At 35.5% G+C, this 23821-nt stretch overlaps 1 protein-coding gene across 2 annotated transcripts in view; it reads left to right on the top strand.

Moving 5' to 3' along the window:
• stim1a (stromal interaction molecule 1a) overlaps nucleotides 1-23821 on the top strand; it is a 53182-nt gene that overhangs the window by 6000 nt on the left and 23361 nt on the right. For both annotated transcript variants that reach the window (XM_053506992.1, XM_053506993.1), the window contains 3 exons: nucleotides 11916-12046; nucleotides 19050-19164; nucleotides 23604-23715. In XM_053506992.1, the coding sequence (XP_053362967.1) occupies nucleotides 11916-12046; nucleotides 19050-19164; nucleotides 23604-23715 (358 nt within the window). The remainder of the gene's footprint in view (nucleotides 1-11915; nucleotides 12047-19049; nucleotides 19165-23603; nucleotides 23716-23821) is intronic.

Raw genomic sequence — 23821 nt, 5'->3', positions numbered from 1 at the left:
TAGAGTCCAGACGTCGAGGGATGTTACGACATCAGAGCCTGCTGGTGTGTCCTCTAAAGGGTCCCTTTTTGGGCCACCGCCTGTTAACCCCACATAATTGGTCCCGTAGATTGAGTTTGCAATTTATTGGAGTTGTAAAACACATGCTTAAAAGTGTTAAATATTAAACTTTTACCTGATTGATATGGTTCAGTATAGATTACAGTCAGGTGTGATTGTAGGACTAGGGTAATATAAACAATCTGAATTTTAATGATTGACAAGACCAACAAGGACAATTATTTCAATTGATTTGAACTGGAAATTTGGAAATGAGGCCAGGTTCCTTGGAATATTAACTTTGATAGGTGAAAGGTTTGCTCACTAAATTAACAAATCATTTAATATCGCATATTAAAAAAAACTCAGCATATGCTGTTATAAGTATGTTACCAATTTAAAGTTAATTCAATTAAATAACATTTAAAAAGAAAATTCTATAGCGCTTTTTTAATTTCCACTTGTTCCACTTCAGAATATCGGGTCCGTTAACTTTTGGGTTCCAGGTTAAATTAACTCCCAAATAGGGTTAAACAGAAAGCTATGTACATAGATTTCAGATTCAGCCTTGTGTTAGAAAGCAAGGTAGCTTCATAGCTTGCACTAGGGTGAAATAAAACAAGCCGGAAGGAAATATCAAGTGGACATAGCGTTGTTCAAGATGAAAAGACGATATCAGATGTCTTTTCTTGTTGAAAGTGCTTCCGTGACTGGCTTTGAATGTAGGTTTTTGATTAGGGGTTAGAGAGTGATTTCTGCCACCTCTTGAGGACATGCTGTTTTGCAATGGCTCGTTGGCACGAGGGAGCAGCTGATATCCACCACAACAGCACTTGAGTGACTTGGCACAATTATACCACATCACACATCTGATTGGTCGGGTGAATTATTTTCGTACATTAGCTTGGACAGTAGTCGCAGCTGTAATGTGAATGTAATAGTTGATGTGCTGAAATTTTCATTAGGAGGTAAGAAATTAACTCCTTTTTAAAATTTTCACTGAAGTTATACGTTGTGTTTTAAATGAGAGAGAGAGAGAGAATATAAGCGAGACATTGTTCATCATGTCTAAAAAGTACAGGTAGTCCCCTACTTTTGAAGGAGTTACGTTCCTGGAGCACATTCGTAAGTCGGATTTGTTCTTAGGTTTGACAAAGTGAGTCTTAAACGTCTTTGACACGGATATACAATGTAAAGCATACCAATCCACTTGATTAAATCTGTCCCCTTCCCACACACTGCCATCATGTAGCCCAAAACGGCGCATAAGAAAATGAATTTCACACACCTCAAATGTAAGTGTTGTCTCTGCACCTTTAAATCGTGAGGGGAATCCCGGACGTCATTTTGTCTCAAGACTGTTTTCCACTGTAATGGACTGTAAACTCTGATTTGTTGAGGATTTTTCGAAATTTGGATTATTGACGATCAGGACAGCTTTACAGGACAGGCATTTTCTATCATGGTGCTCCTGGACAGATTCATTGAAACTGGTAAGGCCGACTCAGGGACTACCTGTATATGGGAGGAAATGAGTTTGTTGTGAGTTAAAACTGTTGTGAGTTAAATTGTCTGACCTCCAGTTTATTGATTTCTTCATTACTCATTAGGGCTGAATTGATTCCTTGAGTAATTCGATTACAAAAAATGAACTCTCCTGCCTCAAAGCTTCTTTTAATTAATTTAAATTTTTTTTTAAATTTTATTGCCTTATTTTTTTCTTAATACTTAGTCATTTGAAATACCTTTTTTTTTTTGGATCTAAGAAAAGACTTTATAATAAGAATGTATGGCACTGTAATGCACTTAATTCTTCTCAGTCAACTTTAAGCTATTCCTTGTATTGTGAATAATGACTGTTTATTTTTGATAAAATGCTGTATGCATTTAAAAAATAAAAGTAGATTTTTCTAAGAAGAAAAGCAATTCATCTTTGTTTCTCTTATATATTTTACATTGCTGTTTAATTAAGCAAAAGTACATTTTATCAGAATAATCGATAGAATTTTTGGTAGAATACTCGATTACTAAAATATTTGATAGCTTCAGGCCTATTAGTCATTACTTATTATAAGTGCTTTTTTTTTCCCTCCACTATAAGTGTTCATTTCAGAAATCTGGCATACTATTTAATATTCCCAAGCAGGTCTCCGATGTTTATTCATTAATATTCCTTGATAGATTGATGCTTGAGAACTAGTGGTTAGCACGGTAGAATTAGCATTACATATTAGCACGTACGGCGATGAGAGGACTGCGATTCATGTCAGTACAAGAAAATGCAGTCTTGCTGTTTTAATAGCAGTGTTTTGTAACATGAAGAGCAATGTGCTGATTAATCTACATATTGCTTGTGAGGACTTGTCATAACCGCCTCTCTCACTCTCTGACACGCCCACAGACATCAAACATCAGAAAGAAGAAAAGGAAAGTCAGTAAAAAATAAAAAGGTAGGTCAGTGCTGTGTCAGACGTGTTGATTGACTACAGGTGTGGAACTACGGGTGTCTCAGATCGGTACTGCACGTAAAACCGTGTGAAACCTGTGACGATTTGGAATGCAGCCCGACAAGTTTGCTTCGAGATCGAGATTTTTTCGAGAGGGACCGAGCACATCAAGCGGAGCACAGCTCCAGCTGTCACTTCAACACGCATGGTTTAGTGTGAGAGGGAAAAATATTGTGCGAGAACCCTTTACTCATGTTTCAGCTGCTGCAGAGCGACACGAACACTCTGTTTAAGAGGGGCAGGGTAATAATACACTTCATTTCACTGTCTGCAAATGAGTTACTGCCCGCTGAAGTGGGGATCTTCTTATTTGAAATCACATTTGCACATATGGGGGAAAATATAATTAACTTCTTTTTAAACCCTAGTCAATGCAAAAAAAGAAAAGCAGAGTTTTGCTTAGATTTTTTGTTTCTTTGTACACCTACACAGTAGGATCATCTGGATTTCTGAAAATGACCAGACGTTTTAAAAGATCTCTTTCTGGCAAATCTTACACTCTGTGTTGTTATCGGGCCCAAGAAATGGTGTTCATAAATGTTTGGGTAGATCTGTACTTTCTGTGAAATGCCAGCCAATCGGAATAGTAGGAAGACCAAACTTAAACAAAGCAAGTGTTTTGTGCAGTTAAACTCCATATCATTAGGAAATTGCAGTGAATTAAGGAAACAGTGAGCGTCGTTTATGGCGAGGTCCGACCCTTATTGCTGTGAAATCGACAGTAACAGAAGCTTCATGAGCAGCTTCATTTGGCATCACAACTCAGTATAGCTTACGTAGATACTTAAGCAATATTGCACATCACAGCCGTGCTGATATTTAGCACAACACGACCTTGAGTATGATATTGCTTTTATACAATAGTTCCACAAACATCATTTGTTTGTTAATTTAACCAGTTCTTTTTGCTTCGCCAGCACGTATCCTCCCGCGACAGAGCTGGCGACTGATGGTGTAATTAACAGGGGTGAACGTAGTTTTAAATTCTCGCCAGTACTATGTAGTCAAAAGGTGAGGAGCAGAAACCCTGGAGGTGATATACAGTCCTGGTCATCTCGTACGTTTTGACGCAAAAGCATCACTTGTATTATCTTGCAGGCTTATTTTTCTTTTTTTTGTTTTATTCTTCTTTGGCATGTTGCCCCCGCAGGGCAATTAATTAATTAATAATTTGCCCTTATTTACATATCATGGTAAAGGTACTCCTCATTGAAACAGGAAGTGCTCACAGTTGCATTCCCTGCCATAGAAACTTCCATAGGAACTTTGAAACTGAACCTAACTGTGGATTGTCATGGCAAATTTTGTGAACTGCACCAATTTTCCAAGCAAAAACCCAACAAACAGCAATTTGAGTATTGAAAGAGCAAAAAAGTTTATTGCAACCAAAAGTAAATGGACAGCACTGGACTGGCCAGCCAAAAAACCACAGACACCCCACGAAAAATTTTGCAAGCTCCCCAATTTTAAATGTTAATTTTAAACATCTTGAACCTAGGCCTTCTGGGTATTTTGTACCTCACACTTAACTACAGTTGTAGGCCAATAAAATTTTTCAACAGGATCCTATTGCCATAAAGATATGAGGGAGGGCTCATTTTACTCAGGCAACCAATTAGTCAGTCAGGATCATTGTGAAGCTGTCAAACCACACCCTAGCAACCACTTTAGAGAGCACCTTAGCATCTGATTCTGTAGACTTTCATTATAAAAGGCCCAGAGGTCCGAGTTTTGCCACGACACGCACCACTTACATTTTCTACAGATAATGTACCGCTCTAGTTAGAATACAGATTATTATAATTATTGTTATTATTATTATTAATAATAATGATAATAATAATTGCTTATCTAAGTTTTTAAAAGCTGCTGTGATAAGCAGCGTACTATTTTTCCAGCCGTAGAATGCATAATGATTTTTAAAGCACTGTTTGTATTCGTACACTTCCTTTGTAATCCATCTCGACGTGTCAGCCGTGTAGCGGAGGTTGTCCTGCTGTATTTTAGAGAAACTTGGCTCAAAGCGCGTTTGATCGCATCCAAGATTTCTGATGTTTTTCCCTCAAGAGCCTCGTCCTCTTGTCCTCATTTGCCTTTTAAAGCAGATTTTTATTCTGTTTCTTTTACTTTAATTAATTTTTTTTAATTACATCATATAGTATAAGTATGAATAACATTAACCAGATTTTTACTTTTTACTTCTTCTAACTTTTACCAATTAAAATTATTTAAAATTATTTGTGATTTTTTTATTATTATTTTTTTTTATTTGGTGTCTACCTTAAAACATTATTCTCTAGTTTTGTGGGTCAGTCTCACAGAAACACAAGATTTTCTGTTTCTAAGCTAAATTTTTTTTTTTTTTAAGTTAATGATTTTGGTGGAAAACAAAGAATTGTCACCTGCTTAACTCCTAGATAGCTGTTTTGGCTCATAGCAGATTTAGTAAGCAGGGCTAGATGTAGTATACAGTAGTTAGTTAAAAAAAAAAAAAAATCCTCTAAACCAAACGACTAGAGATTCAGTTGGTCTCTCCAAGATTGATGTCAGCAAGAATTTAAAGTATCAGGATATTTTAGTTGGTATTTTAATGAGGCTACCTCTGCCAGAAGATTAGGACTTGGCCATAGATTCATTGTTTAACATGGAAGCGACATGTGAATTTAAGATAGTGTCCACATGCACACCATCTCCAAGCACACAATTATCTAGAATCCCTTTGTATGCAATTTCCCTTTATTTGAAACTAAGAGGCTCAAACCTGTTCCAGCATGGCAATACCCCTGTGCACAAAGTGAACTCAATGACGACATGGTGTGTTAATGTTGGAGCAGAAGAACTCGAGTGTCTTGTACAGAAATTTGTCTGAACTTAACCCCACCCAGTGAACAGCTTTGGGATGATCTGGAACTCAAGCCTTCTCATCGTCCTGACATCAGCAGCTGATCTCACTTATTCTCTTCTAGCTGAATCAGCACAAATCTCAGAAGAGTAGAGAACATTATGACAGGAAAAAGGCAAAATGCAGCTCACAAACTTTTCATTTGGTAAATTGAACATCAGACCAAGAGACTTTATTAAATATGAATTATTAATGAATTGAGTAATTGATTTTTATTTAGTAAGCCCCAAGTGATGTGACCAACTGCTTTTATAGCCTATTTTTGCTTCAGTTTAAAATACATTAAATATACATCAATTGTAATTCATAATAATTTATTAGCTCCGTTGAGTTCTCTGGTTACCTTTTAAATCGATGCATCAATCAAAATCGTCTGTTCCAATACTTATTAAATAACAATGTTAATTCTGGAACCAGTGTCGAGAAATTAATAAAATTGCCTTATATGAAAATGTTTTATACATTTTTGTGTAATTAAACATCATTAATTAAAATTATTTACATTTTTTTTTAGATACAAGAGTTAAATAATTTATATTTGCACGCTCAGGTGTCACCCAAACAAGGACAGGTTTCTGCTCGAGTCTGATTCCTCTTAAGGTTTCTTCCTCATGTCTTCTTAGGGAGTTTTTTCTTGCCACTGTTGCATCCAGCTTGCTCATTAGGAATAACTTTAAATATACACCATGACCCAAAATTCAGGGTTCACTGGCTTTTTTTTTTCTTTAATAAATTTAGATATTTTTATTTTAATTTCAGACCCAAAATGGCTAACACCAGGAACCAGACATCAGTCAATCTTTTTTCTTTGGGTCGTTTGCAGTCAGAATCGAGGCAGAACAGTCATTACATTAACAGCACCATCATTTCTGATGAAGTGACTTTTCAATGTTCTTACATTAAGCATACAAAGAACACACAAGTTCTGTCAAAGGCCTTCAGTTTGAGCACTAAAATTATTTACACTTTAATTCAAATTATATTTTTCTTAACGGTGCCAATAATTACAGAGCTGACCGTACACCGTATGCCAGTGAGTAAAGATATTTTCCTTTGTGTATCAGATAATTTAAAGCTAAAACTTTGTACTGGTTTGTACAAGTATTTGTTGCGAAAATATAAATGATAAACATAAAAGAGTTTAATTATAATGAAGTGGGGAGTCGGTGAATGTGTGCTGAATTTACATCCTGTAGGAATTAAATGTACACTGGGGCAAAAAAGTATTTAGTCAGCCACCAATTGTGCAAGTTCTCCCATTTAAAAAGATGAGAGAGGCCTGTAATTTTTCATCATGGGTATACCTCAACTATGAGAGACAAAATAAGGAAAAATAAATCAGGAAATTCACATTGTAGGATTTTTAAAGAATTATTTTGCAAATTATGGTGGAAAATAAGTGTTTGGTCAATAACAAAATTTTATCTCAATACTTTGTTATATACCCTTTGTTGGCAATGACAGAGGTCAAATGTTTTCTGTAAGTCTTCACAAGATTTTCACACACTGTTGCTGATATTTTGGCCTGTTCCTCCATACAGATCTCCTCTAGAGCAGTGATGTTCTGGGGCTGTCGCTGGGCAACGCGGACTTTTAACTTCCTCCAAAGATTTTCTATGGGGTTGAGATCTGGAGACTGGCTAGCGCAGTGCGTTACTGATGGTAGTCCTTGTTACTTTGGTCCCAGCTCTTTGCAGGTCATTCATTAGGTCCCCCCGTGTGGTTCTGGGATTTTTGCTTACAGTTCTTATGATCTTTTTGACCGGACGGGGTTAATTGCTCCCACAGTTGATTTTTTCACACCAAGCTACTTACTTACCTATTGCAGATTCAGTCTTCCCAGCCTGGTGCAGATCTACAATTTTGTTTCTTTCCTTTGACAACTCTTTGGTCTTGGCCATAGTTGAGTTTGGAGTGTGACTGTTTAAGGTTGTGGACAGGTGTCTTTTATACAGGATAACAAGTTCAAACAGATGACATTAATACAGGTAAGGAGTGGAGGTCAGAGGAGCCTGTTACAGGTCTGTGAGGGACAGAAATCTTGCTTGTTTGTAGGTGACCAAATACTTCTTTTAATTACCAATTAATTCATAAAAAAAATCTATGTAATTTTCAAAAAAAAAAAAAAATTCTTATTTTGTCTCTCATAGTTGAAGTATACCTATAATGAAAATTACAGGCCTCTCTCATCTTTTTAAGTGGGAGAACTTGCACTGGTTGCTGACTACATACTTTTTTGCCCCACTGTTGTTGTTTATAACTTTTCACCTGAAATATCTACTGTTTTGTTGTCGTAAGAAAAGCTTGCAAGTATTGTAGCTAGATTTGTAGCTTTGTGTGATGGATCGGTTATTGGGGGACTTTAGGATTGCATGAATTTAATCTCTGAAGTGTTTAGAGGGATGCAGTAACTTAAATGTGGAATCACTGCTGTAAAATGCATCAACTTTACAAACTGCTTAAAGGTGCAAAAGTCATTTTTAATAATTTCTTTTTTATAATAGTAGTAATAATAATAATAATCAGAAGAAGAAACCTGGAGGATGGGTAGAACATGATTAAATATAGACATTAAATAATGATCTAAACACAAGTGTTTTAAGTGGCTGAGAAAATCTGTTTGGAATGCTAATTTCTAGTCTGGAAGTCTTGTTTATGTTTGCACGCACTTCCTGTCAGTAAATTTAGTTTTTAAAGACACTACGAGTCACCAGGGACCCTGGGGGCGGGGCTCCGAGAGCAGGGGTGGGAATGGGTGGGTGGAGTCATGGAGTAAAAATAAAATTGCTGAAATGTCAAAGGCTTTGCTGTAACTGTTAGAGACCTCATCTGACTTAATACAAGTTTTAAATCTCAGGTCCTATGTATTTATTAATTAAGAATTTAATTTTAGAGATTAGATTGTAATTGTTATTCATCAAGTGTTTTATGCTATGCTTTTAGACACTTCTAAGTTGTTTATATAAATTAAAAATATTTATTTCATGGTGCAGGATGTTTTTCATAGAAATGTCCTGACGTCTTTCACTATACTGTGTTTATCATCCTAATTTGTCATTTTATTAATATATTCAGTTTTTGACCTGGCCAGATTTTTTTTAAATTTATTATTTTAATCATATTATTTTCTTTATTTATTATTAAATATTTATTGATTTAAATTTTTATTATAAAATGCTTTTGGGGGGGCTGTGTTTATCTGTACATTTATATAAAGTGCGTAAAAAATGACACAATCACAACAATCTTTCAACTTGTTGTCCTACACGAACTGATTTAAAAAGTGTTCGGTGCCACTTAACGTCTCTTCTTATACTACTTCTTCTCCGCCGAATCTGTTGCCGTGTGCTTGCATCAGTTTTGGAGTTCTGCGTCAACCATGTGTCTTCCTAAAAATTTTATATACAGACCTAGTCATGTAATTAAGTATGTCTTTTGAAAACATTAGTGAAAATTGTCTATATTTAAATGAGCTATTGTTTATAACTTTTTTGTTTTTATTATTATAATTTTTTTAAAGACACATCATAAATAAATAGTATAATTATAATTCAATAATAAAATTGTAAATTAATAAATTGAATCAAAATTAAAACAATAAGTAATTAAACTTATTAATCTATTATGTTTTTTTTATGTAAAGTGAGAAAGTTTATAGGTTTATTCAGGACTGAAACGTGGTCTGAAGTTGGCTGTGGAGCTTCCTGTTAACTGAACCCTTCTTTATTGTTATTGACTTAAAGCTAAAACTTTAATGAAATCTGAAATGTCTCTGTAATGAAGTTCGTTTTAACACATTTATAACAGCTTAACTCTATAGTTTTTAGTTACAGAGGAGAAATATTTCATATTCGCACCCTCAGGTGTCACCCAATTGAGGACAGGTTTTCTGCTCGGGAGCTTTTCCTTGCCACTGTTGATTCCAGCTTGCTAATTAAAGGGTAAAATTAAATATACACGGTGTCCTGAAATACTGGGTCCATTGGCCTTTTTCCTTTGATAAATTAGATATTTTTTTATTTTAATTTCAGACCAAAAATTGCTAACACCAGGAACCAGCCCTAACACCACTCAACCATTTTTCTGTGTCATTTAAAGTCCGAATCGGGGCAGAGCAATCAACTATCGATCCTGATGCATTGACTGTTCAGTGTTCTTGTATTTATTTACATATACCAAACACAAGTGCTGTTAAATCAGAGGATGTAAATGTTGTAATGTATTCTTTAAAACAGATTTTTGTCCAGACCTTTGAGCCTCCCTGTAAAGCTGCTTAATGACGCAATTAAATATACATCAAGACCTATAGTATACAGATATCGTATAATAGTGTAGTGTCTACATGAATTTAATGTTGTGAAGGGTTTTTCAACTTGCTCTCTGTGTAGACGTTTCCAAAAATACCTACGGCATCCTTTTTAAAAAAAAAAAAAAAAAAAAAAGATTTATTACTTTTTTTTTTTTTGCTGACCCCAGACGCCATGCCATAACCTCTAACAGATCAGAAGTTTAATTTTTGCTACTGGGTCACATCAAAAAAGGGTTACATCAGAAAAGAGAAATTCTCTTGCTCACTCCGTCAGGAAATAAAAGCGCTGTGATCCGATCCCTCGGGGTCGCGTCCCTGTGAGCAGCGTAACGTCAGCTGTGCTTCATCGTACACCACGAGAGGACAGCTCGGTCTATTTCCGCTCCGTGCGCTGGCAAATAATTCGCTCCTACCACACGGAATTAAATAGTGTGTGGTAATGTGGATTGAGCGGCTGCGGGCAACACAGGGTGGTCTTTTATTGCTACTAGTGATTTTTGGCCAATTTGCGCTCAGGCCATTTAGAGACTGGTGTAAGCGTGTGTAATGTGTGTTTGAGATTAACTCAGAGTTTAAAAAAAAGGCTGATCGAAGGCTTTTTACCCAAGACAGAGACAAATTCATTATTTATTATTTTTTTTCCTACTGCTTATTAATATCGATTAAATAAAAATGTATAAAGTTATTACTGGACAGTTGCTGCAGCTCCTCCTGAATAAGAACCTGGATACAGTTCTGTTTTTTTTTGTTTTAGCTAAAACTTTTCTCAAAATCTCAGTCCTATTGCAAAACTCTTTATTTATTTTTATTTTTTTTGTAGTGCACATCTAAGTGTTTTATTTATTCCTTCATGTTGCCGTTCGTCATGTTGACAGTAATGTAATCTCTGTACATCTTGCACCGCATGCTGGTCAGGGATTATAACCCAGAGCCAGACTTTTAGACCTGTTGGACTTTTTACACCTTATTATGCAACAGACACTGTAGTCAGGTTCCTTAAAATAAATCAGACATCAACTCCGTCTCTGAGCGTTGTAGTAAGCATGCTGCATTCTTACAGGGTTACTAACGCTGATGAAATTACTCCTTGGGTATAGAAATACTGTGGCAGTAATTAATAGTATCTAAACAGTTCAGGCAGTGCCATGGGACTAGTACTCAGCCCACAGAAAGGTCTGACCTTTTTTTTTTTTGGGTGCAACCTCAGTGACACTCTGGCTTCTGACAGTCCACCAAACCTCCCATGGTTACAAAACAGCTGTACAGATTTGCCGTCTAAATATAGAGGGACGCCTCGTTTAACTTCATACCACACAAAGTCTATATTTAGTTGCCTTTTGCTGTTTGTTGCGTTGAGGGTCTTTAGAACGCTCAGATACTCTAGCTCATCGTTTTCCCTTTATTATATATAATATTTGGGAGAATTTATATTATAAATATGGTCAAACTATAGCACATGTTTGTTTATATCGTAGAAGATATAGATTTTTAAGTATGTACACATGCACACATTGGTTTTGCACTAGTTGTAATCCAGGATCTAAAAAAACTTGTCTTTTAAGTCATAATGTGTTTTTTATTTTTGTTTGGTCAAAATATCTCGAGAATCAAATCATAAAGCCAGTATTATAAACCTAAATTTTGACCAATAGTGTATTGTTAAATTATTACTTTCGAGTCTTGCTAAAATGTGATTCATAATTTTTCTCCATAAGAATTAAGATCACGATTTACACAATTGAGTCACACATCAGCCAAAATATTTATTGCACTTAAGTTAAAAAAACACACACACACAAACAAAACACATGATCTCTACCCAGGTCTTTTGACCCTCTTTAAAAAAAAAAATTAAAAAAAATCTCAATTTTAGACTAAAGACATTAGAGCTTTTAGAGATTTTGTTCGGTTAATAATATCTATTTATATATAATATGTAATGATTAAAAAATTAATAAGGTCAGCTGGAAACGTCCAATCAGGTGGCCTTATTTTATTCCCTTTTGCACCAGACGTTGTGTTTGGTAGAAGGTGTTGAATTAATTTTATCTTCCAGACGATGCTCAGAGTAATCGGATGCCGTTAACACAAAAACATTCACCCCGTCTCTGTTTCATCTCTTCACACGCCACCGTCTGTGTCTTTCCCCCTTCTCCAGAGCTGTGCCGAATCGACGAGCCCCTGTGCCATGACGAAAACGCCATCCTGAGCTTCGAGTCCATCCGGAACATCCACAAGCAGATGGACGACGACGCTAACGGAAACGTGGACGTCGCCGAGACAGACGGGGTCAGTGCTTTCCTTTCCGAGACGTCTGCTCTGCTCAAAGTCTAACACAGATAGGAATGCTGAAGCGAAGCGGAGGTGTTGACTTTTAATTATTCATGGCTTTTGGTCCGCGCTCTCTGTGTTTATCTTAGACAGGACCTATTTTTCTTAGCGCTGTCCTGTTTTATAGCTTCGCACCGCATCCGTTTCTCTCTTCCGTTTTTTTCCTTTCTTCCCTTCCTGTTTGGGTCAGAAGATGACATTTCTGTAGAAAATGGTTATAATAAACCCCAAAATAGTGCCTGCAATACTCCATGATTTTTTCTTACATTCGTGAGAGAAGGAACTATATTTATATTTTCAGCTACTAAGGCCAGAGATCCCAGCCAGTCTCTCAGTACAGACAAGGAAGACTTTTCGGAGAATACACGTGAGGTTTGGTGGGATTGCTACAGCATCACGTTCACGCAGCCGGCTCACTTGATATCTTTGTGAAAACCTTTTAAACAGCAAACCGGAAAAAAAGAGTTTTAAACGATTTTATGCCTGTTTATGGTTATTACGCTTTACCTCTTCAACATAAGAGGAAAAACCCGTAGAAAAAGCCGTAGAAGAGAGCAGCCGAAAGACAAAGAAGAAGATGTAACCCCAGGTCGGTTAAGGTGTAATTAATTTTAGATGTCCTCTATTAGATGTCCGAATCAGAGAAGTGAATATATTCTTTTTACCGCATGCTGTAGAATTAGACACCTTTCCAAAAGCCAAGAGAAACTGCTGCTGCAGCCAGTCAGGAGGGGAGCTTTATCTGGGAAGTGTTGTGTTTTTTTTTTTTGTTTGTTTTTTTGTTTTTCATTGCAGTCCTCAGCTAAATATGTCTCTTGCTCTTAAATGTGCTTGTTAATGTTAGCCAGTCAATGTTGGCTGGAGCACTGCTTAGGTGCATTTTTAATTTTAATTTGGACACATAATAATTTGAATATATATTTATATTTAATTTAAACACTTATAAGACATAAGGATCTTCTTATTCGCTTTAGAGAAAATTTATATTGTTGAATACCAACAATGTTGAGAACTGACTTAAAAAAAAAAAAAAAAAATTCTTGTTAACAAAGAACTAGTGTAGCAATAACTTGAGTTTACCTTTTTCTCAACACATTGTAACAGTAATTATAATTATATACGTCCGTATTTCTCTGCCTGACTCCTGCTCACTCGTCCCTCCTTTTATCGCTCTGTCACACTTTACAATCTGTCTGTAGTGTTTTTGCCACCTGGAACGCACAGATTTGATTGGCGTCATGGGACTTGCCTTCACTCGCATTCGATCGGATCGTTCCGTGAGTTTCCTTACCCTGGTTAATAATGAAGCGCCTCATCAAAATATCGTTTATAGATCCGGTACAGGACGGCGTCTGGGACAGCGGACCGCCAGTTACTGAGCCCTGTTCTAGAGTTCAGTCAAGAAGCCGTCCCTCGTTTAGTGCTAATCCAGAATACGAAGTGAAACCATTAGAACCGACAGCGGTGTACAAACCACAAAAATCTTTGTGAAAGTTTTATACAAAGCATAACATAGGTTAAACATATCGCTTCAGGCTAACTGTTGAAAATACTAAGGGTGTGTGTGTGTGTGCGTGCGCCAGCGCGCGCTCATGTTTATAGTTCATAATAAAGATTCCTTTCCTTTAGACCTGTTGAGGATCTTATTTATCAGTCTGTTATTAAAACGTTTAGTGAAAGTGTTTGCACAAGCCGAACACTGATTTACTCCACACTCCAGTGCGTCGTATCGATCACCACTAAAGTGCTACCTGCATTCCTGACACACACCTCATTTGCATGTAGCGACACCCACAACATTCCATATAAGGTCGAGTGAACAGACAGCTAAGAACAGAACATGAGCGAGTGATTAAAGGTTACAGTAAGGCTGGAAAAAAAGTAGTTTAAATTAATGCTAATTCAGATTCAGTTGCTAAAGACTGTATATTAAGGACAGGAATCCCCAGTCACCTCCCGATACGATCGCCCCATGTGGCGATTCAGTTACAATTGCGATTTTATAAAGATCACGATTTTATGAATATCTCAATTCGATATCACATTTTCACGATTTCTTTACAATTTAAAAACTTCAAAAGTTTAGTGACTAATCAAACCCGTAGCCCGTTCCTTATAACATTAGTTTTCTCACTTAAAAAACGAGTGCAGCGTTGAAACACTACAAACTAACTTCAAATACAAGAGTTTAACACTTTTACTGAGCAGCGCGTATCTCTATCATCTGCCGTAATTAGTATTTCTAAACAAACTTAAAGCAAATGATTCACTCCTACCACACGGGATTCCAGTGTGTAAGTAGTTCAGACTGCACCACCTGTAGAATTATAATAAAACTGCATTGTTTTATCTCCCCAAACGTCTCCAAAGTCTTAAAACTCAACTTGACGGTGAGCGCGCGGTTCGAGTGGCTTCTAACGCATGTGGTCAGTGGTTTAAGACTGGTGTAAATGTGTGTAATAAATGTGTTTGAGACTAAATCACTAATAGAGTTTAGAGAAAAAGGCAGATCAGTAGCTTTTAACGTGTGCAATTTTAGTTTAATGACGTAACGCCATAAAAATGCGTCTGCGCTCTGTGCAGAATCGTTTATATATACCCGGTCACGACCAGTTAAACTGAAAACCAGACGATTCTGGTTGATCACTGGCTGGTCAATTGGTTCATCTTTACTATAACCGTGAAAAAAAATGAAAAAAATTAATGAATCAATTTTGGTGTCAGTGTGGCGATGCGTGAATCAGCACTCACAAGAATCTCGATTCATAACTAAATACTTTTTTTTTTCTTTTCTCCCCCAATCTCCGCTGCATCTATAAAATTAAGAAAATTAAACTCAGTAGTATATATTTGAGATATAGAAGTACAAGTTATCCATGCAAGTTATATGATTTCAATTTGATCAAGTCTAGTTTTATTTAAGTCTTTACGAGTAGGATAGAAACTTTTCAATTTCATGAAAATCTAAATTTCTTCTGTAAATGCTCGGGTCAAATTTTCCTGAACAAACCCGTTCTGTTCCAGCGTGATAAGCGTTGCCCAGGGTCAGGAGTCACTTTTATGTGTATGTTAATGGTTTGATAGAAACTCATTATTGAAATTGAGGTCAGTGTTGGTGAGTGTGGTTTAAACACGGGACACTTGTACCTCGAGGACACCAGGCTGTTTAAAAATAACTTCATGAATGCTCGTAGTAGAAAACATCCCCCCTGCCTGGCCTGTTTGGGGAAATCCAAAACTCCCCCGGTGGGTTTCCTTTTGGACGTGGTGGTGTTCCACCTGATCTGAACGGTAGTGGAAGACCAGTGCCTCTCTTGGCCTCTTGCCATCTGAGAGCCGTATGTTGTGGGGGAGTGTCGACTTAACTCACTCCAGTCAGCCTTTTCCCATCTGTGCATCTGTGAGATCTGCTTTTACCTTCATCTAAAAGAATGATTAAAAAATAGTGTTTAAAGTTCACCATCTTTTTTTTTTTTTTTGGTTTTTTTTTTGTCTTGAACCTGCTCATGCAAATTATAAACCACACCCACCGTCCATGCTTATTTTTAACTTTGGAGACATTTCAGGTGGCACACTGAACTATTAACACATTTTAATCCCGTATGGTTGAACTGAATTTTTTGCTTTGGTTGTTTAGAAATAACATTTATGGCATTTTTGCTTAATTTAAATTAAAGTTAAATGTTAAACTTTTGTTTTTGTTGTTAGTTTGTAGCGTTTAAACTTTTTTCGCTTGTTTTTTAAGTGAGAACTGATGCAGTAAAAAATGAGCTAAATTTAATTACTCATTAAACTCAAGGTTCAAAATGTTAACAAAATCTGGGAAAAAATGTAGTATCGAATCAGGCTATTTATAAAATCTTCATACTTACCGAATCGTATTATATAAAACTCACAACAATATATAATTATATAATTGAAGCAGTATTGAGATAATATCGTATTGGGAGGTGACTCGTGATTCAATCCCTACTAAAGTCAAAATCTGTGACCTTTATTTAATATACTGTGCATGGTTTGACTTATACTGATCTTAGTCTCAATCTTATTGTTCTTGATCTCATTTTAGACGTTGTGCTCTAAAGGTGTTTGATTCTTACCATTAGTATTAGTTCGCTTTTTCAGCAGTTTGTTTAAAACAGCTGTTTTTTTTTTTTCTACGCTAATGCACCGTCAGCGCTTTCTGTCCCCCGTAGCTTTAATGTTAAAGTGTTTAAGTCTTAAACGTGTGTACTGATGCACAGCAGTTACAGTTATGTGTCATACAGACACAAGGACCACAAGGCTTGTACCCTGGGATATTACTCTGGGGTTTAATTTTAAATACAGTTTAAATACATCTGTTCTTTTTTTTTTAATGTAATAAATTATATTATCTCACACTTTCCTAAGATATCTTTTGAAATATTTTGTAAGATATTAAAACTGTTCTGTGGCTTAAATAGTTGCAAACTAAACAGGACAATGGAAGAATGCATTTATGTGCATTTTTATTATTATTTTTTTAACTTGAGCTTAAACTACTAAGTAGAAAAAAAGTAAAACTTTTGTTAAAACTCCTTAAATAAAATTTAAGTTTTTGTAGACTTGAAATAAAAAACAAAAACTAAAATTTTTCACAGTCCCACATTTTTTAAATCTGTTTAATTACAAATTATTTAAGAGTATTAACGGAATGTTTTTTATCACTTGATTTTCCTTAAAAGGCTATAAAGCTTACATTTTTTTTAAGACACAAAATGTGACCTGCACAAAAAAAAGATTTTTTTTTATGCAGCAATTACTCAAGTACAGAAAAAGTGTAACAAGACATTTCTTGGTACAAGAATTAGGTCCCCAAACTACAGTTTACAAAAATAAATAAATAATAATGTTTTTTTTTTTAAATAAATTATATATATAAATCTTCAATTACTGTGATGTGATTTTCTTTTATTATTATTATTGCCCTACTCATGCTCAAACTGTTTTATTTATTTTTTTGCTGAGGTTACCTTTTTTTTTTTAAAACATCCTGCTTATGATGCCATCATACCCGGTGCGTTCCCTGCTAAGACGTGTACATTTGTTCCTTTATTGCGGTCTGTGTGAGGATCTGGTCCTGTTGCCTCAGACACCATGAGGAAGTGTGATGCACAAGACGCATAATGTTTAAAACGTCTTAAAATTTCAACAGCGTGTCTGAGAGGAAGTACTGCAGTAAATACAGGGTGCAAAAATACTGCCGACGCTTCATGAACACTGTTATAAAGTGTTTAGTGTTGTATTAAATTGTAGTCAAATCCCATTATCTGCCTTCATGTGTCTCAGGTGAAGTACACTACCGCCCAAAAAGTCTGGGATCACTTGCAAATTTTTGTTTAGTATTATATTCTACAACAATACTGGGAATTTAAAAACTATGAAATGAGACATGGATTTAGGTAATTATGTAACAACAACAATAACAGTTAGTTTTTATTTTAAGACCTGAAGGTCAGCTGTTCTGGAACAGTTTTTACAAGAACAGTATTGTGTCGAGTGCATTTGCAAAACCCATCAAGCTCCATGATGAAACTGACTCTCATGAAGACCTTCCCAAAAAAACAAGACCAAAACTGACCTCTGCTGCAGAGGAGAAGTTCATTTAGATTCACCAGCCTCAGAAATCACCAATTAACAACCAGCACCTCAGATTAGAGCCGTTATGAAGCTTTACAGAGCAGAAGTAGCAGATATACATCTCAATATCAACTGTTCAAAGCAGATTATTGTGTATTTTGGATAAACGCCTTCAGTATTGTTTCAGTGTAGAAAGTAATAAAAGTAAGGAAAGACCATAGAGTTGGAAAATGATCCCAAACTTTTGAGCGGTAGGTAGTGTACGTGTTAGCCATCACCCTTCCTGATTTGTAACTCTTGTATAATGAGGAGAGCTCGCTGATTGAAGGGAATTGGTCAAGGTTAATTTAAGAAGAAAACTGGAGCAGACTCAAAGTGAAGAGAAGTAAGATTGTTCTGTCATAAACACGAAAGTAGGAACTGGCCACGACCGAGCTGGGAAGAAGTCGTCAGCATGAAGAATGCTTTTTACTTAGCCAGAGTATAGTTAGATGCATTTTGGCTTAAAGTTGGAGGATTGAAAGAAAAAAAAAAAAAAGCCTCCCATGTAAAGCAAAGCAATAATTAATGCTCTTAATTTATTAATGTAATTGCAGTATTTATTCATTCATTTATTTATTGTCATTTTATGTAAAAATAAATAAATAATTCAAGCTTCTGATAAAATGGATTAAATTGTTAAATATTCGTTACAGTCATTTGTGTTTTCATTACCAGTGATTTCTATCAAGGCCTTGGTCTTAGTAGAATGTTTTTTTTTTCCTTTAGTAACATTGTCTTTAGTTTGTTTAGTTCTGTCTCTGATCTGTTCTGTCGCATCACAATGATGCGTGAAAAAACGAAAAAAAGTGTTGACCGAGTGATGCAACAAGATGGCCCAATTCTTTTATTTATTTACACACTTGCCATCTTGATGGATTACGAAACACCATGAAGTGTGAAGTCTTGGGTTTTAGTGTCTGTAATGGCCCATGGCTTTGGGAGTGTTTTACATTTACATTTAACCTCCCGGGTCCGGGTTTCGATTCCCGGCCAGGCTCGATTCTCGTCTCTGTATGCATGTCCAAAGACATGTAGGGTAGGTTAATTGGTGTTCTCAAATTGCCCATAATGTGTAAATGAGTGTGTGTAAGTATGTGCACTGCAATGGATTGGCACCCTGTCCAGGGTGTACCCCGACTCGTGCCCTAAGCCTCCTGGGATCGGCTCCAGGCCCGCCGTGACTCTGAATATAGGATAAAGCGGTTATGATGATGTAAGAGTGATTGGGTATAGATCAGATTCGTTCATCATTATAAAAAGTACACCATAGTTTTAGGTCTGTTTTTCATCTTAAAAGATGTTGGTTCTCGTCCTACAGTTTTTGCGAGAGGACCTGAACTATCATGACCCCAAAGCCAAACACAACACCTTCCATGGGGATGACCAGTTCATCAGTGTGGAGGACCTGTGGAACGCATGGAAGGGCTCGAAAGGTATGCATTTCATTTATCCTTTTTTTTTTATTTTTTTTATTCATTACTACTTAATACATTACTCTTATTTTTTTATTTTTTTATTTACACTTCAAAATATTTCATGAAAAATTATTTATGTAATAATAATTTCTGTTTGTGCTTTCATTGACTTAAGTTTGTGTATTAATTAGTTTTTGTTTTTTAATTAGTTATTTCTCTTTTTTTTCTTATTTTAATTCATTTCTTTATTTAAAACATTAATATATTTTTTTCATTTCCTTTTTTAAAATCTTTTTTTCCACATTAATGGTATTTGTTTATTTCATTATTAATTGCAGATTTTTTTTTAATTCACATTCCTTATTTTTACATTCTCTTATTTCTTCCATCTTTCCAGTATATTCCGTTCCATCCTATTTCTGAGTTTGTTCCCATGTCGTGCTCATAAAATGGATTTTTTTTCACCTTTTTTAACATATCACCTGTTTATTAATGATTTTATTATTTTATGCCACTTGTTTGTGATTCGTGACATTTTTATAGTTCCTCGAGTTCCTCGCCCCAATGCCCCTACAATCTACAGAAGTAAAGAGTATTGTAAAAGCTAAAATTAAGATATAAATTTCTAAGCGAGAAGGATGACTGGGGTTGAATCGTAACTGAGTTTGTATCTGAGCCGTTTTGCTCCAGACGGCGTTACTGTAGGTTATGGGTCAGGACATGAGCAGCAGCCCGAAATGAGGAAAGTATCCAGAGGTAAGGAAAGACGATATTACAGGAGTCACCTGCTATAGGATAAGTACATACACTTTTCATGGGTATTGTTTCAATTGTATGATTATTATTATTGGTCTGAAAACTCTTCCAAAGTTCAAAGTGTGTCTGTGTAGCTGAAGTCTTATGGATTAACAGGGAGAGTTGGAGCACAGACCATGCTGTTGTTTTGAAATACATTCTGCTCTTTTACTCTCACTAATTCGGGTTGCTGTGTTTTCCATAACTTTGCATATGCCATCATGAACTCATACTTTGGAATGTGTGTGAAGGAAAGAAGCTGCAGTGCAAATAGCATAGTGTTCATTATCGACACGGTGGTGTAAACGTTCACTTCTGTAGTTTTATTTTCCCTTGCTGTGTCTCTTGTACGAGTGAATAAGATTAATAGAATAATCAATAATAGAACAATTAGAATAATAATTGTTGGGGATGTTAAACGTGGACAATTAATGAATATATAATGAGTAATTAATATATAATTAAACATTAAATTAAAATGAAAGTATTCATTCATTTGTTCGTTCAAACAATATAACATAATGTCCTTTAAGATGAATGTTTTAAAATAAAAACTGGTAGTTTTTTTTAAATGTTCAGAATTTTCACAAACATTCTTTCATGCTTATCTGAAGCGTTATGTTAAATCACGTGACTAAGACTTGTAACAATTAAGGAGGGAACATGGAAAACAGAGTTGGGGGGGGACTACACACGTAAAGTGGCTTTTTTTGTTTGTTTGTTTTAGTGAGGTATTTTCATTATTTTGAATTATTTTATTTTCCTTATTTGATACATTTCATTAAAAATTTTTTTTACATCAGTAAAGATTAATAATTGTGAGATTAATATTTGTTAATCTCATTATTAATTACAGATTTTTTAAATCCAAATTGATATAATGTAGTAATTTAAATAAGACAACAGGTTGGTAGATGGTGACAGCAGAACGCGGATTTGGTTGAGAAATCTGGAAAAAAATATCCACCAAACATGACTCGATCAGTAGGTTTATATCAGTATATAAACTACTATAAATATTTCTTTGATTTGGTTTATCTGTTTATCAGCTTTTTATGTATTTTTTTTTTCTCAACCATATTTCACTTTTGTTTGAACTGATCTTGAAAAAAAAATGTATTGAATAACCTTACTGAAAGGTTTTTTGGAGTTAAACAAACAGCAAAAACACAAAACGCAACATTAAAAAAATATGATGGAAGCACAGTACTGCAGACTGTAGAGTATCAGCGGTTTGCTTTTATGATCACATGGTTAACTGAGAGCTAGCAAGAAAAGAGAGTATACAACCGCTCAAACAACTAGTCTGTGTAAACCTTAATATTATTATTATTTTTTTTTATGAAAATAAAAATCATAGGTTAACTTGACCATCTGTACCTGGAAATCTTAGATATTCAAAAGTTGTTTAAGTGGATCTGTACAAATGTAGTTGAAATACACTATATTGTTTTATTGATGAAGTTTAGTAATATACTGTAGTTGGCTGCATGTAGTTTATTTTTGCTCACAGTGTAAATCATTTTCCAGAAGACTGTTCATGAGAGTCACAGTCATGTCCAGCAAGTGTTTATCAGGTGAGAGATAAAGAGAGCGAAGAGAAGTACTTGAAGAGAAGAGGTGACATGATCCAGCTTTCACCAGCTCGTTGTAGCACTCAGGGCTGCACGATTTAACGCCTATTGTGATCGCAGTTTAACCTGCAGTATATAACTAATAGTTAAAGGTACCTTTTAGCGTTCAGACTTGCTGCTGACCCTCAGCATACGGATTTAGTCTGTTCCGGAGGCGAGGTCTTAATGTGAATTAGAGATAATGTAAATGCAGATAATCCGTTCTAGCCACCCAAAAATATTAATATTTTATCATATTTTATAATATATTATATGAAAACATGTATCTTAAAAAATATATATTAAGGATTACCAATTTCCAACATTAAACTAAAAAAAGTTATACCTAAAATGAACAAATGGACCTTAAATCCAACATAAATAAATTGACGTTTAACCTAAAATAAACAAATGGACTTTATACCTAAAATAAACAAATATATGTAAAACCCAACATCAATAAATAAATGTTATACCTAAAATAAACAAATAGGTTAAACCTAAAATAATATACATTATACCTAACATAAATGGGCGTTAAACCTAACATAAACAAATGGGCGTTAAACCTAACATAAACAAATGGGCGTTAAACCTAACATAAACAAATAGATTAAATCTAAAATAATACACATTAAACCAACCATAAACAAATGGGCATTAAACCTAAAATAAACAAATAGAAGTTAAAGCTAACATAAATAAATAGATGTAAAACCAAAAATAAGTAAACGGACATTTACCTTACGTAACCTTCATTTATGATTTTTCTGGCACATTGGAACAGTACCTTTATCAATTTGACAGGTTCCAATCATCATACAGTATTTTTATAAGACATGTAAATGGAGTAAAACATAAAATAATATTTTATCAAAAAATAATCGTCTGGCTTTCCACTGATGCTAACCATTTTTGGGCAGCTCCCGGATGTGTCGTATGCTCTTTCGCTCATATGCCGAAAGAGCTTCATATGCTGATTAAAAAAAATATATATTTCAGAATAAAGTAAAAAATACATAAGGGAGGGCATATGTATGCTGAGGTTTAACTGTATTAATATTATTGTAATATCTAAAAGCACATAATGGCTTGAAAGAGTTGAAGCTTATGCCCCTATGTCTTGTATGCCTCATGTGTTTTATTGGTTTCTGAAATCTCTCTTTCGCAACATGGCCGCCGTGTCCTTCACCAAGTAATGTGTGTCAGCATCTGAGTGTTTCATGTCTCTTTGATGTTTTCTCATTCGGCCCGATGCCTGAAAACACTTCCTATGAATTATTTATATTAATATTCAAAAAGCACCAGATTAGACTATCCTGGTCACCCAGACCCCCCCCTTTCACTCACACACACACACACACACACACACACATGCCATTAGTTTAAAAACCAACACTGCAATGATAAACGAGGCTCTGGATTGAATATGATTCCAGCGGTGAAGTTCAGAGACAAAACTCCACATGAATTACTGATGATGCGTCTGTTACGTGGAATAACTTAGATTCGTATCGCTATAGTTATGGGGCCAGGGGTAGCTCAACCCTCAACTGCTCAGATGTATAATGAAATAAAAATACAAATTTAAGTCGCCCTGGATAAGGGCGTCTGCCAAATGCCTAAATGTAATGATGCTACGTTAAGGCTTCTGTCCTGGTGCTGAAGCTGCGTAGCTCTGTTTTATTTCTCTTTCTCTCTCATCACTTTCGCTCTGCATTGCAGCTCTTCTGAACAAATAAGCCCAGAAGGCACATAACAAATAAAAACGAGCGACACGAACCCCAGCTTATTTTGACCTGCTGATGTCATACCACCGCCCCTTGAAGCGCTGAAGCGTTCCCTGTGGACTTTTGATGGTGTAATTCTTGTGTTAATTATTTCAGCTGTCACGATTATCACTCCACTTCATATTTTTGTTAATTATTTTAGTTATTTTTTTATTTATTTTGTTTGTTTGTTAAGTGAATCAGTTTCTTTGCACTCCAGTTTGACGTGATGTGGTAATTGTTTTTCGTTGCCTTAGTAATGTTTGTGTGTATTTGACAGTGTATAACTGGACAGTGGACGAGGTGGTAGAGTGGCTGGAAGCGTACGTGGAGCTGCCGCAGTACGCGGAAGCCTTCCGCAAAATGAACTTTAACGGGACGTCCATGCCTCGGTATGTATGACATCACGCGCTCAACCCAGATGAGTAAGAAAAATCACACACGGATGTGATGATGCTTGTAAAAAATGAAACACCCTTTTTTAGTAAGAACACTCAT

This window comes from Clarias gariepinus, chromosome 11 (genome assembly GCF_024256425.1).
Source record: "Clarias gariepinus isolate MV-2021 ecotype Netherlands chromosome 11, CGAR_prim_01v2, whole genome shotgun sequence".
Taxonomy (NCBI): Eukaryota; Metazoa; Chordata; class Actinopteri; order Siluriformes; family Clariidae; genus Clarias; species Clarias gariepinus.
The sequence above is the reverse complement of the archived record's forward strand: the minus strand, read 5'-3'. Positions and strand labels throughout refer to the sequence as shown.